The sequence below is a fragment of the Cheilinus undulatus genome, linkage group 5 (genome assembly GCF_018320785.1).
Source record: "Cheilinus undulatus linkage group 5, ASM1832078v1, whole genome shotgun sequence".
Lineage (NCBI taxonomy): Eukaryota > Metazoa > Chordata > Actinopteri > Labriformes > Labridae > Cheilinus > Cheilinus undulatus.
Genome location: NC_054869.1, coordinates 50,743,259 through 50,760,223, shown reverse-complemented (window position 1 = coordinate 50,760,223; position 16,965 = coordinate 50,743,259). Strand labels below are relative to the sequence as shown.

Genomic DNA, 16,965 nt, shown 5'->3' with positions numbered 1-16,965 from the left:
ATGCACTGCACTCTTCCTCCAGCTCTGCACGGATCAGGAAGCAGCAACAACACGAGACATGTATGTTCATATTAAGCATAGAAAAAGGCTCAGTCAGCCATGGCCATCACGCACACACTTACATGGATATAAAGTTAGTAATATGGATTAGTTTCACAAACAGTAGAGCTATAAATCTCTCCTCAAACATCAAAATCTAAAATCGTATTTTGATCCAGCAAACATGTTAGTGTAGAAACCAGGAGCTCGAAACCATCGTAATGGATTCTCTCCATGCTTTTCATTGTGTGAGGATGCTGGTCTGCACAAAAGATCAAGAGTTTTATCAAAAGATGAAGCTGTGCACTAGCAGTTAGATACACTGGAGGACATGGAGCGATACAAACGTCACATCCTATCACTTATTAAAGATACGAGCAATCACACAGTTCCATATAGTAAAACTGAACTGTCCCCTTAATCTTTTATTGTTAGTCTGAAGCTTTATGCTCTAGTTAGTTCCTTACCAGAATAAAGTTTAGTATTCAGCACAATGGGGTAAGGCGTTGCTTTAAAAAAATAGAATTACCTTTTTAAAAAATACAGATAAGGTCCATACTGCAGCATCAGTCCATGTCATAAACTGGCTTAGAATAGTTGATCTAATGTAGGAAATATTTAAATGAAATTTGCCTGGTAAAGTCTTTTCTAAAGTGAAGAAAGTAACGCTGATGCCATAGTGTCAAATGATGTATTTAGACTGTCTCTGGTTAGGATATAGGACCAAAAGGTCATAATGGAAGTCTACAAAGTAGCATTTAGCTCAAAGAACACCACATTTATCTTCCAAAGAACAAACAGTGAAATTACACACTGGGAAAAAGTTGCTTTTCTCTAGGTCAGTGTTACTCAACCCTGCAAAAAGCCAAATAGTTGAAAGATACATTTGCAAGAGTCACAATTTAAGTGGTGAAAAGTGGCAATTAAAATAAGTTTAAGTTGGCAAAAGTGGTCAAACAGTGGCAAACACTGGGAGAAAAGTAGCATATATAGTCCAAAAGTGGCAAAAACATGGCGAAAATGAGTGCAAAGTGACAAAAATGGGCAAAAATCAGACAAAATGGGCAAAAAAATTGGCATTTAATTGCAAACGGCAGCTTAAATGTACAAGACATGGCAACAACGGGCAAAAAAATTTGCAAAAAGTAAGTAAAAGTGTCAAGAATGGGTGAAAAGTGACACAAAGAAATGGCTCAAATGGGGTAAAAGCGGCAAAAACTGGGAGAAAAGTGGTAAACAAGGGCAGAAAGTGGCAAAAAAAAAAAAAGACTTACAGGTGGCAAAAATTAACTAAAAGCGGCAAATACTGGGAGAAAAGTGGGAAAATGGGAAGGAAAAATTGGCAAAAAAGGGCAGAAAGTGCCAAAAATGTTCCAAATGTGGAAAAAAAAGTGGCAATAAGTGGGAAAAAAGTGGCATTAAAATTGCAAAAGGCAGCTTAAATTGGTGAGAAGTGGCAAAAATGGGGAGAAAGGGGCAAAATGGGTGAAAAGGGACAAAATTGGCAAAAGAAATTGCAAAAAGCGGGATAAAAGTGTAAAAAAATGGTAAAAACTGACAAAAAGAAGTGGCATTAATGGGCTTAAAGCGGCAAACACTGGGAGAAAAGTGACAAAAAAAGTGCAGAAAGTGGCAAAAAATGAGATACAGGTGGCAAAAATGTTCCAAAAGCAGCAAAAATATGGCAAAAAAAATGAGCGAAAGTGACTGAAATGGGCAAAAATCAGCAGAAATAAGTGGCATTTAATTGCAAAAGGCAGCTTAGATGGGTGAGAAGTGGCAAAAATGCAAAAGAGGGGCAAAAAGTGGCGAAAAGCAGGATAAAAGTTTTAAAAAATGGGCTAAGAGCAGTAAAAATGATATAAAATTAGCAACAAAGTGAAAATAAGAGCAATGGAAATATACAGACTAAAAATAAAGGTTGACAGTTAAATTTGACAATGAAAGTCTACTGTGTAAGCGTGGGGGAAAAAACTGATTAATGCGATTTGCCATGGATAATTTCTGAGGTCAGATGTTCCTTTTTAAGTTTTCTGGGGGAATAATATTTAAAATTAAGACAAAAATGAGCCACATGTGGCTCCAGAGCAACGCGTTGAGTATCACTGCTCTAGGTAAAAGTCTTGAGTTTAGATTTGCTATCATTTTTAATCCAAACCTTCTGGAAGCGCAACACTAAAGTGCTGAACATTTGATTTCATCAATGCAAAGTAACGATCATTTCAACTCTAGCAAATATTTATTCTATTGTGTATTTCTGCCACAAACGAACAGGACTGTAGCCTATACTGAACAACTTCACTAGAGCTATGGTTTCAGGATTATACTAACACAGAAACCACAATTTAGTGGTGAGGAGAACAAAAACAATTCAGAAAGTATCGCCTCTACCACTCCATTGCTACTTTGATTCAAGTCACGTGTTCCAGAGGAAATCCTAACTAAGTCTATCATACGTCAGTAAATTAAGTGGTGAAATAACGCGCAATATAAACACGATAGAAAACATCAGCACCCGTGAGCCATCAGCTCAAGAAAGAACAGCTAATGATGGCTCATCTAGGTCAAATAAAGCTGTCATGGTATGAAACATGCAGATACATCTTTGTGTGTTGGCTACAGTTCACATGAAAGTCAACAAAAATGTAGAGAACCTCACACGATAAGATCCCTGACGGTCATAACCTTCTGCTGAACATGGCTCTGTCGGGAGGCCTCAAATTCACATCTACAGTATGATTACCAGCGCTGATGGATGGGTTCAACCTGAGTTAATACAACAGTCCATACAAAATACAAGTACATTTACTATACCTTAGAAAACTGTTAATTTTATTAAGACTAATTAAATATCCAGGTTTTTGCTTAGATATTATGGATAGAGATGCTGTAATACTATTCTCTAATGCTCCAGTAAGCACTTTGTTAATTTACATATAAGCTCTACTTCTTTTACAGTTCACTTTTACATCTGACAAAGAAAATATTTCCACCCTTGAAAGAACCATATATTCTCCATCTTATAAGGGGAAAAAATCAACCTCTAAACTCCAAGAAGAGTGTTTCTTTTTGTTTCCTGCTGTCACTCTTTAATCTAACATCCTCTCTGAACTCAGGAATCTAACTCTAGTTAGACTCTTCTGACACATTTAGGCTAGGATGATGAGTCCCTTGTTTCTCCTCCCTTTTCTTGTCCCTCTCTGTGTCTGTTCTCCGAGAGACAGGAAGAAAGTGAAAATGGATAAGGAGAAAAGTACACCACTGTGTGAATGTACAGGGTCACCCTGTCACCTCAGAGGGGGGAAAGAAGACTCAGCTGCATTGCTCTTTCACAGAGCCAGTCTAGGAGCCTCTCAGGGGCCCCTTCAACCAAAAACGCTGTGGCCTCACAGCAGGCTCAGAAGAGCTGGTTAAGCAGCCAACAGGCCAAAAGAAGGTGGGCCAAGTCACAGGAGGTCATCGTAGTCCAACATCTTGGAATGCTGACGGCTTTTCCACAGGCGGTACAGACGGAAGTCAAAGTACATCTCGATCATCTCCTTGCCTGCGTGCCGGAGAAAACGGAGAGAGAGAGCACATTTTTAAAATGACAAAATCAAGACACAAAACATCTGAAATACACTAAGGTCACTCCCAACATTTCTGACACAGACTGTGCTTTATTGTTGCCATTGTTGGGCTGCAAATGAGCGAATAAGTGGCAGATGTTTTTCAGCATGTTCTCCTAATCAAATAACTTCCTGGTAGAATCGCTGCTGATTGATTGGGTAGTGCAGAAGCATCTAAAAAGGGCATCTGTGACAGGGTCACTCGCTGAGTGAATCAGTCACTGCAGTGCCAGGTGTGTGGCTGACTGACTGAAACCAGGTGTGATAAGCTTATATTGGGTGCAGGCAGGACTGCTGACTCACTAGCTGTTTCTCAAAGTCCAGGATCCTCCATCCATTTTCTATACCACTTATCTCCTTGTGGGTCACAGGGGGCTGGAGCCTATCCCAGCTGTTATTGGGTGAAAGGCGAGGTACACCCTGGACTGGTTGCCAGTCAATCGCAAGGCTGACGTATAGAGAAAGACAATCAGGCATGCTCACACTCATACCTACGGCCAATTTAGAGTCACCAGTTAACCTAACAAGCATGTTTTTGGTGGGTGGAGGAAGCTATAATATATAATCATATTCTATGGCTAGGCTATTCAGTTGGAGGCCCTGGGACCAGATCAGGCCCCCAAGGTCATTTTCAGTGGCCCCTTAAAGATCCAGGATGTAGAATTTCTCCCATGAAAATCTATATTAATTTAAAAAGTGAACATTTCTATATAATATATTTTTTAACTGAGGTCTTATAGTATCTTAGACATTTCCTAAACCTCCTTCTCTATTCTAGTTTTGAGCATTGCTCCTTTAATGCGGGACTCGCTGGTTGTACCAGCCAGGAGGTTAGGCTATACAGCGTAACAGATGGGTAAATTGTCTCCCCGGAATTGAGCACGTTTTTGGTAAAAATGGACCACAAAATGATGTTGCCTCAAATTAAAGCACTATCAGTTTTTTTTTTTCAAATGTCATGAGAGCCACATCCATTAAGCCACATCCATTTCCTGAGAGGGGTGGAGTCATGGGTGAAGTCAGGCTGGTCATTAAGGGTTTCTGAGCTGACCTGTTGCATTAGAACATTTTTAAATCTTTTTCCATATCTTTTTCTGTGCAGTCTAGTCTGATTATAGAGCTGGTTGGCACTGAATGCTTCTCTGTGCTGCAGGAGAATAGAAGGAAAGGTGCCAACAGAGCAGATTATAGTTGGTCAATAGACAATAAAAACACACATGTAATAATCATGGCATCAGTACGTGTCAAGAAGATATGATGAAGCCTGCTTTAAAAGATCAGCTGAGTTCCCACCGGTGTGTTTGCTCACTCTCACTAATGTGCTTTCTTTGTTGCCGGGCAGCTTACTGGCATTGATTAATGGCCACTATTAATACTCAGTGAGTGTACCAGTGTGGCGGATGATGGGATATCAAAACAATGTGCGTATCATGGTGCATTCAGCACTTTGGGCACAGTTGGAACAGACATGTCACCATTTTTAAAACAGCAGAAAAAAAATCCAGAGTGTGTTAACAATAATTTGCCAATGTGTGTGTGTGTCGTGTTCTCACCCTGTGCAGACAGCTCGAGTGGTGACTTGAATTCAACCGAGGAGGGTCTCATCAGCCTCTTCAGAGTCTGAATCAGCTAAAGGGAAGGAGGGAGAGAGACACATGGAAGAGTTTGAGAGAAATAATGCTGGATTCTGAATGCCACCAGGCATGTTCAAATAAAAACAAACAAAGCCGCGCTGATGCAGAGATATGACTGTGCTCAGAGAGCAGAAGGACGCCCTGCAGCTGACAGTATGTGAAAAGGTCAAAGTGCCACTTAAAACTTGCAATAGCTGAGTGTAAGTGAAAAGCCCTTCTGGTGAAAACTTTCTGTCCATGTAGACACAACTGTCAGAGTGCATCTGCAGAGAGCTGCAGAATTACATTTAAACCCACATTAACAAATTATACCTTCAGGGGTTAAATATGAAAATGTGTTTATTCTTTTTAAGCTTCTTATTATTGTCATCTCTTGTAAGATGTTCATAATACTGGGATAGGAATTTAAAATACTTAATTCTGTTGAATATGCAATGTAAAGGAATAAATTTTTTACTGATTATCCCACAGAAAAAGTTTGCTATATCCAGAATACTGATGAGACATATGATGGCAGTACTGCAAACACACTGCAGGAGACCTAACACTATTGAAAATGTACCGTGTTTATTTTGTATTGTGTGGCTGTGTGGTTTACATCATTGGTTCCCAACCTGGGGTCCAGGACCCCCCCGGGGGGGTGCCAAAGATCTTGGGGGGGCATGAGGCTTTGTCTGGTTTGAGGCTGCCAGGTTTTTGATAACAAAAGCATGCTCAGGTCTTTTTTAGTGTTTTAGCACTGAAACAATAAAAATCTATGTTGATTTTTGATGGAAGCGTATCCCTTTTTCTTCTTTTTTTGGGTCCTGGGGGGGCCCACTTCTCTTAGGTACATGTAGGGGGGGTTCCAAGGAAAAATGGTTGGGAAACACTGGTTTACATCACTGGCTTTGTTACAGGAGACTGGGGGCTCAAATCCCAATCAGGGCACAAGTATCCAGCATCGACCCTTGGGCAAGGTCCTTAAAACCAGGAACACCAGGAACACCAGGAACACCAGGAACACCAGTCCCAGATGTGTGTCGCTTTGGACAAAAGCATCTGCTAAGTGACATCCTAACATTGTACGTGCTAGGCTACATAACAAGATAGATCAGATGGATGGGAATTGGCACACTTTTTAGCCACTTTTCTCCTTTGTTAGGTTATAGTCTTGCATTAAAACGACTCCTAGGACCAATGAGAGCTGGAGGACCACAGTCAGCTGTATCATAACAATCACTGCAGGCTAAAAGATAGTAGATGCTTGAACGAAACACTGTGGGCTTTATTGGAATTTGCAGCACAGGAGGACAGTCAAACCAGGAAAACAATCTGTGATTTTCCCCCCAATATTCCGATTTCATGGGTGATTATTTCCTAAGTTCCCCATCTGTGACAGGACCAATCAGCAATGAGGGCTAGTACTTTCAGACACGGCAGAGTCATGAAGTAAGCAAGCAGCAACAAGAGGCCGGTGCAATTATGGAGGAAGAGATTAGCCTGGATGCTGCTAAAGCGCCAGTTTTATCAGAACTTAATATAATAATAATAATAATACATCACACTTATATAGCGCTTTTTTGGACACTCAAAGACGCTTCACAAACAAAAACAAAACTTGACATCATTTCTTCATTAAAAGAAGAACAAAGAACAGCAGTGAGTTGTTTTCTTTTCAAAAACGACAAAACTCCTGTACTGACATGTCTACAGTCGCCATGGTTCACGTTATGCATTTCTCTATGGAGTGTACTCCTCAGTAGCGGCTACGACGTCACGTGTTTTGTTGCTCTGATTGGCACGTAAAGATGTGACAGACAGAACGTTCATCCAATCACCCTCCAAGTTTTTTTTTAAAAGGCTCTGCGTCTTTCAAACTCTATAAACTCCAAAACTTTCAATAGAAACACCCAAAAATGCTGCTGGGATTGAAGTCACTCATGTCTGCCATCTCCTGGTGTAAAGTGGTAACAGCACGGACCTCCACCATTAGCCCTATCTCCCAATAGTAAAGAATCCATTAAAAAATTCCGGTTCCAGACAGTGATTCGGATCACTCCCAAAGTCTAATCAGTTTTTCCTTTTGCCATTTCTGACATTTTCTGAAAATTTCATCAAAATCCATCCACAACTTTTCGAGTTATGTTGCTAACAAACAAACAAACAAACAAACAAACAAACCCACACGATCACATAACCTCCTCGGCGGAGGCAAATATATAAACAATTTAGAATGCAGAATGCATCCGTGTGAGAGTCATAGTTTCATTATTGGAACATTTTTTTTAGATTTCCTGCTGCCTCACTCATCATGAAGACAGCACCAGTGAATCAGTTTTCATTCAGTATATTCCAGTTTGATTCTATTACTGAATAACTTTCTAGATATCTGAACTTTTAGATTGCTCCTAACTTTATACCAAAGGATGTACACCTGTTGAACTGAAATGGTAAATGATGACTGGAGGTTGTTATGGAGATGGCTATCAGTATTAGCTAATCCTGTGTGTTTGTACTCATTTACACGCCACTGCTGGAGCAGTGGGAGCAAATTAGGGTTAAGTGCCCAAGAACACATCAAACGTGAAGGCAGAAGCTGGGGATCAAACCAACAACCTTCATGCTGCAGGACACTACCCACCTACCTATAATTAAAATGAAATGATGCATGTCACAGATCCTTGAAATGCTACCACTGTATGACAGGAAACGATTATCTTTACCTTGTACTTATTAGGGATTGGATCTTTTGAAAATGATTCACTTGGAAAGACACCAGATGAACCATCAACCTGTCTTTAGAGCACACCTTGCGTGTGTCTACGACACGTGTTCTTTTGTGCATCTGGAGGACTGTCAGACTAGATGACACTCCTGCCTTTGGCACTCTCCACACTTTTACTGCCTTCTTGTTCCAGCTCGCTCTCCCCACCCCTCCTCTCGCTCCCTGGGGTCTGGTCCAGTGCCAGCTGGTGTGCCATCTCACATCGAGCCCAGCAGCCAAGTGACATTCACAGGATTTCCTCCAGGCTTTGCTGTGCATTAGTCAGTTCAAAGATGATTGGTTTGTGATGCTTCTGGGTTGTCTCCTTCAGGAAAAATAATTGAGTTTGCAGAGTCCAAAAGGACGGTTTCCTCTATTGCCAACTGTGCCATTTGTCTGTAAGCATTAAGGACATGTCACAGGTTTGATTTTATCATTGAAACATGGGGAAGATGGTTTCTTTCTTCCATACTCCACAGAACGATAATATTTAAATGAATTTATGCACAATGTGATCTAATCAGGGGTGTCAAACTAAATCACAGAAGGGACCCGATTCTGAACTAAGGTCTAACCTGAGTGCCTAACAGGGTCCACATTTAACCAAACTGTCAACCTTATTTTTGCCATTTATAAATTATGGGGAGAAAAAATTATCACTGATGAGTTTGAGATTTAAAATCTGAGATAAAAAGTCAAACTTATAAGTTCAAAAGGTCAAAACACTAAATAAGATGTTTTAAAAAATGCTTTTAAAAGGCAAATATATAAAAAAGAAAGTCACAATCATGTTTGAAGGCAAAAATATGACTCAAAATTTAAAACTAGGAACCTAAAAGGTAAAAATATGAGATAAAAGTCCAAATAATAACATTGAAAAGGTCAAAATATGAGACAAAAAGTCAAATTTATTAGTGCCAAAGGTCAAAACATGAAATCAGATATTAAAATAATGCTTTAAAAGGCAAATATATATATAAAAATATATATATATCTATATAAATCGTGTTTTAAACGCAAAATGAAGACTTTAAACTTAAAAAGGTGCACAAAAAGGTTAAAAAAAATAGGAGCTAATGGTCAAAATAATAAATTGAAAAGGTCAAAATATTGAATAAAATGGGAAAATAATAATTTGACAGTCAAAATATCAGATACAAAGTCAAAATAAAAATTGAAAAGGCCAAAATATTCGATAGAGTCAAAATTGTGAATGTAAAAGGTCAAAATATGAAATAAAAGTCCAAATAATAGATTGAAGTCATAATTGTGCAATAAAAATTTTAAAATATGAAATGAAAAACACAAATTAATTTATTCTCCCATATTTCTTTTTATCTAATTATTTTTTTATTTTTTATTTCCTTCACATTTTTATGACTTAAGAGTATTTGATATTATCAATGTTAAGTTTACATTTTTATACTGGAGGAAATCTGCAGGCCTCATGTTTTAGGGACAGTTATAATAAGAATATGATATGATCTTGCGGACCGGATGTAACTGTACCACAGGCCAGATTTGGCCCCCGAGCCTTGAGTTTGACACCCCTGATCTACATGAACTAAAGTTATTTATTAGTATAAGCGGCTACTTTCTTCTGATATTTATGATGGATTGGTCGACTTGAACATCTGCAGTATGTTTGAATAAGTCTGTGGAGTTTGAATCAACAGACCTTCATCAGCTAAAGTCTTTGTCATCCTCATTCCTTAAACCTTAAAGTGCACCTTCAGGACTAAATTTAGTGTCTTTGTTCATTGTTAAACTTTAAGTCTGTTTTAAGATCCGACATTTTAGGTCTGAACTACATTTATACATTAGTATTGACATTGGTATCGGCTAAAATTAATTTGCAAATATCAGTAAAAATCAAATTCCATGCATCTCTACCTATAATGTTACCCTTTATTAATTTATACCTAATGATTAAACATTTTTAGAGAGCTAATTTTAACTCACACGGTAGGGGCAGGAAGCAAGCAAAAATGTGAAATAAGTGTCTTTTATGAGAAATAAACCCAGGCAGGGTGACCCGAGTCTTAGGGGTCGGTGAAAGCAGAGTTAGTCTAGCACAAACACTTCCTGGAGTCATGTGTCATGGCGAGGTTTGCTGCAGGTGCCTGTCTGTTTTCATTTTCTATCTCTTGCCATAAGGAGGATGAAAAAGGTTCTCGCCATAAATAAACAAGTGGAAGAGGAAAAAGTGACAGGCGAGAGCCTTTTCTGCCTGAGTGTGTCTGTCAGAATATCACTGGCTGTTTCTCCATTGATAATTTTCAGGTTATACCACAGGAAGACATTTGGATGAGTGCAGGATTCAAGGAAAGTTTTCCTGATTTGTAACCAGTGACTCTCAACATGGGGGGACACTGAGGAGGGGTTTCCAGATGCCTTAACTCTTAGGGGTCCACGACAATGCCATCGTGCCACATTTTGCATTGAGATTTCTTCGTGTGGAAAGCATGATCTTTGAGCTTTCTTTCAGTTTTTATTTGATGTCAATAGGCCAAGTAAAACAGCAAATATGATCATTTTAATTTGATATAAAAATGAATGTCACACATAGGGAACCAAAGGACTGGCACTGGTATTTTTTCATAATTTCAGCATGTTGTAATTTCTCTCTAAAAATGACAATATGTTGTTTTAAATAACTATTTTTTGGGGGTGTTGTGTTTTTTGGAGGCGTTATTTCTAATAAAGTAAATCAAACTTTAAAAAAACATATGTTTTTCATTTTATAAAGATGAGGTTGTGCCAAAAAAGATTTGACCAAACATAAACATGGTTTACATTTTCTGAGTGGTTTATTTTATAAAAATAAAAACGGCAAAATAGCCAGTGGACTTCAAAGCTAAAAATATTTTTTAAAATGACACGTTTGCCATTTTACACCAATTTTGCCCAGCACTTTATTTTATTTATTACTAAAAGAAATGAGTGTACTTACATGTTTTAGCTGTTTGGTCTTTAGTGCTTTCATGTTTTTTAAATGTAAGGATATGATAGGGAATGTTAGGTATGGAGAATCATTACACCCTTAACTCATATGTTGGAGTTAGTAGAAGGAAGTGATGCTGGGTGGGACAGAACATCATGTGAAGGTAGCTCTGTCAGTCAGTCTATTAATAGAGACTCTCCAGCTGAGCTAGCAGGAGCACACACAGGCTGTAGCAGTGGGATGTTTGTTAAATGCAGTGGATAAGCCCTTCTCTGTTCATTCCCCTCCTCGTGTGACTTGTACTGAATTACTGAGGGGAAGAAGCCAAATGTCAAAGCCACAATCACAGATAGAACTTTTGAGTACCAAGAAGGTTCAGGCCCAATAATAAAGGCTGATTATTAATATTTTCTTTATAATTATGCTTTATTTGATTTATACATAACATATTTTATCATTTCTGCTGTCATATTATGGTATTATCTATCCATATATTTAGAAAATATAATATATTATATTATATTATATTATATTATATTATATTATATTATATTATATTATATGTCCATCTCACAACATTTTAACATCTTGTGGCAAAAACACAGCAGTTTTTGAAGCCAACATGTCTTAACATAGCTTCATAGCTTCATAGCTTCACACTCCATTGAGCATGTTCTATATAAGCACTGAGGTCAAGAGGTACACAGACATGCATAATCCATAAACTAACCCTGCAGATAGATGTGATGATTTAGTGTTACACTTCATGTTTCTGTAACTCAGACATCTTCGTGTAGCTGTGTGAAGCAGCGCTTCAAGAGTTTTTTACCAACAAAGTGAAGAACAATGATCGCTTTTGCAGAAAACAACCATAAGCATTTGTTCTGGTTGTACAAGATGATGCACGTGAGAGTATGAGCATTGTGGTGTGTGGGCATGTTCATGCGCATATGATGTGTGTGTCTGCATATAGCTAGAGTGCATCTTTCTCTGCGGGGGTGGAAGGGTCGTTGTAGGGGTGCAGGAGAATCAGCCAGTAAAAGTGAGCCTTATTTTATCAGTCAAGCACAAAAACTGCCTGATTGTTCATTATTACACCATGCATATGCAGAAAGTGCCCTCGCATCACCTCCTCAGACACTGCAAGACACTAGAACAGTACAAGACAAAGCCAGCAGATTGTCCAAATCTGCATGGTGCTATGAGAGCATATGGCTTTGAGCATCTGTGTGCATATTTGTGATTATGAGTTAGCTGCTTAAACACGCCGACATTCTGAATAAACGTTTGCACTTATGATGTTGTGTGGATGAGTGTAATTTGTTTCTAAGGCTTTCAGTGACTACAAATAAAACCATATCTACCTTTTCACCATTAGCGCTCCCCAGCACGTAGCAGCCCATGATGTGGATCAGGTTGGGCTCGGGGTTCAGTTTACTCATCATCTTACTGAGCCGTCGCCAGAACCTTCACACACAGGAGAGACAGGAGGTTTAAAACATAGCAGTAATAGCTGTGGGAGAAAAGATGAGGAAGAAGAAGAGAGGTGGAAAGTGATTCTGAAAAAAAGGTCAAAGTAAAGATTAAGTGATGGTTTTATGACAGCATGAAAAAGCAAAAGCGAGGCAGTTTTCATTCTGAAACAATTTAGAGGCACTTTGTGTTTAGAGATTTCTATTTCATGCTTTTATGGAACCAATCATTCTGTAATCCCTGATCTTTGAGAGTAAAAGGAAAGCTGCATCCTTGAAACAATCATCCATAGGTTTTCTCTTTATCTGCCAAACGTGGGATTCTCACAGCTGCTCAGTAAAAAACACATGAACATATGAACTGATGACACTGCGCTCAGAGGTGACAACCTTTGTTGTTGCTGACAGTATTATCACATTGATCACAATAAAAAAGTAAGGTCTAAACCAGGGGTTTTCAAAGTGTGGAAGAGTGAGAAATTATTCATTTGGTGGACCCCCACCCACAAAAAGGATTCAACCTGAAAAAAAATTAAACAACACCATTTCAAACATTTATGTCTAATCTTTAAACATTTTTAACATTAATATATTTTGGATATTTTTTGGTTTGCAAATGTCCTTAAACATCTGCCTTTCCCTCTTATTCAGTTATGATGCCATTAAATACCCCTTTTCATATATTTCATTTTACAACTTCTTTGTGCCTCTTTTTCCCCATTTTTTCCACTTTTATCCAATTTTTATCCTTTTTCACCTTTTTGCCCATTTAAGCTACCTTTCATCATTAAGTTTCCCCCCCTTTTTTTTTTTTAATTTCTTTGCTCATTTTTGCTTCATCTTTATGTCACTTTTTCCCAATTTTTGCCACTTTTCTCCCATTTTTTGCCACTTTTTGCCCATTTAAACTACCCTGTGCTACTACATACCACTTGTTTCCTCTTTTTTGCCCATTTTTGCCACTCTTGACTGCTTTTTGTCCATTAAAGTCACTTTCCACTCACTTTTTAGTCATTCTTTTGTCACCCATTTCTGCTACTTTCTGACCATTTTCCACTTCTTCTCACCATTTTCACCCATTTTTTGCTGCTTTTTGACCATTTTGCCACCTTTAACCTTTTTTTGTTGATACTCCCAGCTGCTTTTGCCACTTTTCACCTCTTAGATTGTGGCTCTTGCAAAGGTATTTTTCCAAAATTTGGCTCTTTGGTTGAGTAGAGTCGAGTAACACTGAAATAAATGATTTCCTCACACATCAGCAGAATGATTTCAGCCTTACTGTATCATGTCATCTTCTTTCTCAACCTTTGCAAACGTGGCCACTTTATTCTTCAGCAGGTACAGATGTCCTGGACCTCCCTGTGGACAAAAGTAGGTGGTTCTAGTAAGAATGAAGACCATCCTGTTGTACCAACCAAATCTTTAAAGCTCAACTGCAGGGATGTCCAAACTATGGCCAAATGCAGACCTTGAATCATTTTGACTTCCCAATCAGTAAATTCTAAAACATGAATGAAAAATGGCCCAAAAATTGGAACATGAAGCTTGTGCTAGACTATATTTTATCTGTTTTCTTATTAACAGAAGAGTTCAGTTTTGTGTTACTTGGGGGCTCATCCGGGAAGGTAACACAAAACTTTACTCGTCTGTGGATAAGAAAGCGCCGATAAAATTATAGTTTGTGAGGACAGTATGAATTTATTTTGATTAGTGTTTATTTTAGTCTCAGCACAAGGCAGTGCTACTATGCTAACGCTACTGTAAACCACGGGTGTCAAACTCAAGGCCCTGGGGCCAAATCCGGCCCATGGAACACTTAAATCCGGCCCGCAAGATGATCTATTATTTCTGCTATAACTGTCCCATCAGTATGAGGTCTGCAGATTTCCTCAAGTATAAAAATGTAAACTTATCCTTGATGATTTAGGATATCCTTGTTAAGTCATAAAATCTGAAAAAGTAAGGAGTAAAAATATTTAGATAAGAAGTGAGGAATGTTGGAAAAGAAATAATTGTGTTTTAATTTCACATTTTCAATTTAGCATCTCACAATTAGGACTCAAACTTCAGAATTTGACTTTTTATTTCATACTTTAAGCATTCAACTCATAATTTTGACTTCTTATATAATATTTTGAGATTTAAGATTCATAATTCTAATTTTTTAGGCATATTTTGACATTTTTAACTAATTTTTTTGAATTTCATCTCATATTTTTGTCTCAAACTTTGATGTCATAATCCCATAGTTTGACCTTTTAGACCAACAATTTAAAATTTGTTATTTTTGACTTTTAATTTCAAAATTACATATTTTATTTCATTTTTTGACCTTTTAAACTCATGATTTTGACATTCTTTCTAATATATTTGCCTTTAAAAAAATACTTTTTTTCAATTTCAATTTCATGTTTGACCTTTTTGAACTAATAAATTTACTTTTCTCAGATTGTGAGCCTTTAAACTTATCTTTTTAACTTTTTAAAGGTCAAAATACTTTATCATTAGTGCTTCATTTTTTTTTTTCATATTTTATTACTGGTGAAACAAGGTTGACAGTTTATGGTTAACCCCTTAAAGCCTGATATATCGATTTTGTTATTTACTTTTATGATACCTCTGTCTTATCAATATGATCAATAAATTACAAAAAAAACTTCTAAATTCAATCTGAGAAATGATTAAAAAAATGCCCTCAAGTGGATTATCAGTTACCAAAAACACCTAATGTATCAAATGAGACACAAAAAATATATATACTCAATTTTATGGAAATTTGGATTTTTTTGGATTTTAGTAGAAAGTTAAATAATCATTTTATTCCCAAAAAATAGATTTTTCTGGCTATAATTTGTGTTATCATGCTTTAAGGGGTTAAAAAGGTGAAGCTGTTAGGCCCTCAGGTTAGTCCTGAATCCAGAATCCGGCCCTGCTGTGACTGAGTTTGACACCCCTGCTGTAAACAAACATTTTGACAGGACAATTCACATGGAGCGTCCTCCTCATTCTGACCAGGGCAGAGCCTATGATAGCCTGGGCCAACCAGGGCAACCCAGAAATCTTGAAATGAATGATTTTTCTACCTGTCAGCTAGCTATCACATCCAGTCACTAAACACATCTTTACCTAGACTTCAGTATCATAAAGGGGAGGTGTATAAAATTTTCCGTATGTGGCCCTCAGTGGAGAAAGTTTGGACACCCCTGCTCTACTGAACTGATAATCACATGCAAACAAACAGGGTCAATCTCTGACACAATATTTCAGTAAGATGTCCCATTAAAAATATAATCTCTGCACATTTTAAGCAAAATAATCCTTTGGTGTTTTAGGGGGGTGTGTCTATCTCAAACTATATTAAACATGCCGTGTCATTTGTAGTTCAAGCAAAAACCACATTAACTTTTTAATGTCATCTTTGATTCATGGAGCTCGTACCAATACAGACTGGATAGGTTTAAGCTTTAGTCTACTAAATACCCTCATCAATACTGTAAGATTGCAAAAGGCACACGTTTTTACATTTCTTTTTTTCTCATTTTATATTCCCAAGCCTTCATTAGCTGGCATGCCTCAGTCTAATCCTGATGGGTAGAAACTATACGAGGATGGCTTCATGTGTCCAAACACTGATTTAAGGAAAAATGAGAAACAGTGCCACAATATTTCACTGTCACAAATGACACTCACCTGGCAAAAAATGAGCATGTTCCAGATTTTACAGCCTTTTCTGTAAGCAGTCAGCTTCTTCTCTATCTCCCCTGGGTGAGAGATGGTCAAAATGTGAGTGTGTGTGAGTGGGGGTGTGTGTGAGAGAGGGAGAGAGAGAGAGAGAGAGAGAGAGAGAGAGAGAGAGGTGTCACTTTACCACTCAGCTGTAATGGTGAGACACATAAATTGGCTGTCCCTTCAGAGATGCTCACACACACACACTCACACACACACACACACAAACATGAGCAAAAACAATGAGTCATTTTTGCTCTCCAGCAGGCTGAAACTTATTCCACCCTCATCGTTTCCACATTTACACCATGGGATTAATTTTCACCTGAGATGTTAAATCTGACACATGCGTCACACTCACCAAGTATGTCATCAAACGTGGCGTGTTCGTGGTCCTAAAAATGGAAGTTTGAAAAATAAACTGTCATTAAGCTGTAAAGATTTTCCATTTTCAGGATTTGATGAAATCAAAATTTGTAAAACATTCTCCCAGGAGTGTTGATATTACTCATTACGCTAACAGTCAATCATCAACATTATGAATTGGCACTTTGATTCATATAGTCCTGATTCATACTCAGTACTAACCTCACACAGCAGATTAACTCTTTCATACATCACTTTTCACCTTCATCTGAGAAACCTCCCGTACAAAAGTGTTTGGGAAGGGCAGTCTCTCTAGAACATTCTCTGAAGGAGAGACAATGTTCTGTCTGTCAAGTTTATTATGGGCCAATCAGGAGAGGAGCAGAACACATCTTTTCTACTACGAAAAGCTTTACATGCAGTTCTTTGG

General features: G+C 37.9%; 1 protein-coding gene across 1 annotated transcript in view; it reads right to left on the bottom strand.

The window, feature by feature from the left end:
- Positions 1 to 3,347: 3,347 nt before the first annotated feature.
- The window catches only part of nsmfb (NMDA receptor synaptonuclear signaling and neuronal migration factor b), a 64,298-nt gene continuing 50,680 nt past the window's right edge, over positions 3,348 to 16,965 (bottom strand). Inside the window, exons 10-15 of the mRNA XM_041788165.1 lie at positions 16,531 to 16,564; positions 16,134 to 16,204; positions 13,723 to 13,802; positions 12,336 to 12,438; positions 5,201 to 5,276; positions 3,348 to 3,583 (exon numbers count right to left, since the gene is read on the bottom strand). Coding sequence (XP_041644099.1) covers positions 3,486 to 3,583; positions 5,201 to 5,276; positions 12,336 to 12,438; positions 13,723 to 13,802; positions 16,134 to 16,204; positions 16,531 to 16,564 — 462 coding nt within the window. The 3' untranslated portion in view covers positions 3,348 to 3,485. The remainder of the gene's footprint in view (positions 3,584 to 5,200; positions 5,277 to 12,335; positions 12,439 to 13,722; positions 13,803 to 16,133; positions 16,205 to 16,530; positions 16,565 to 16,965) is intronic.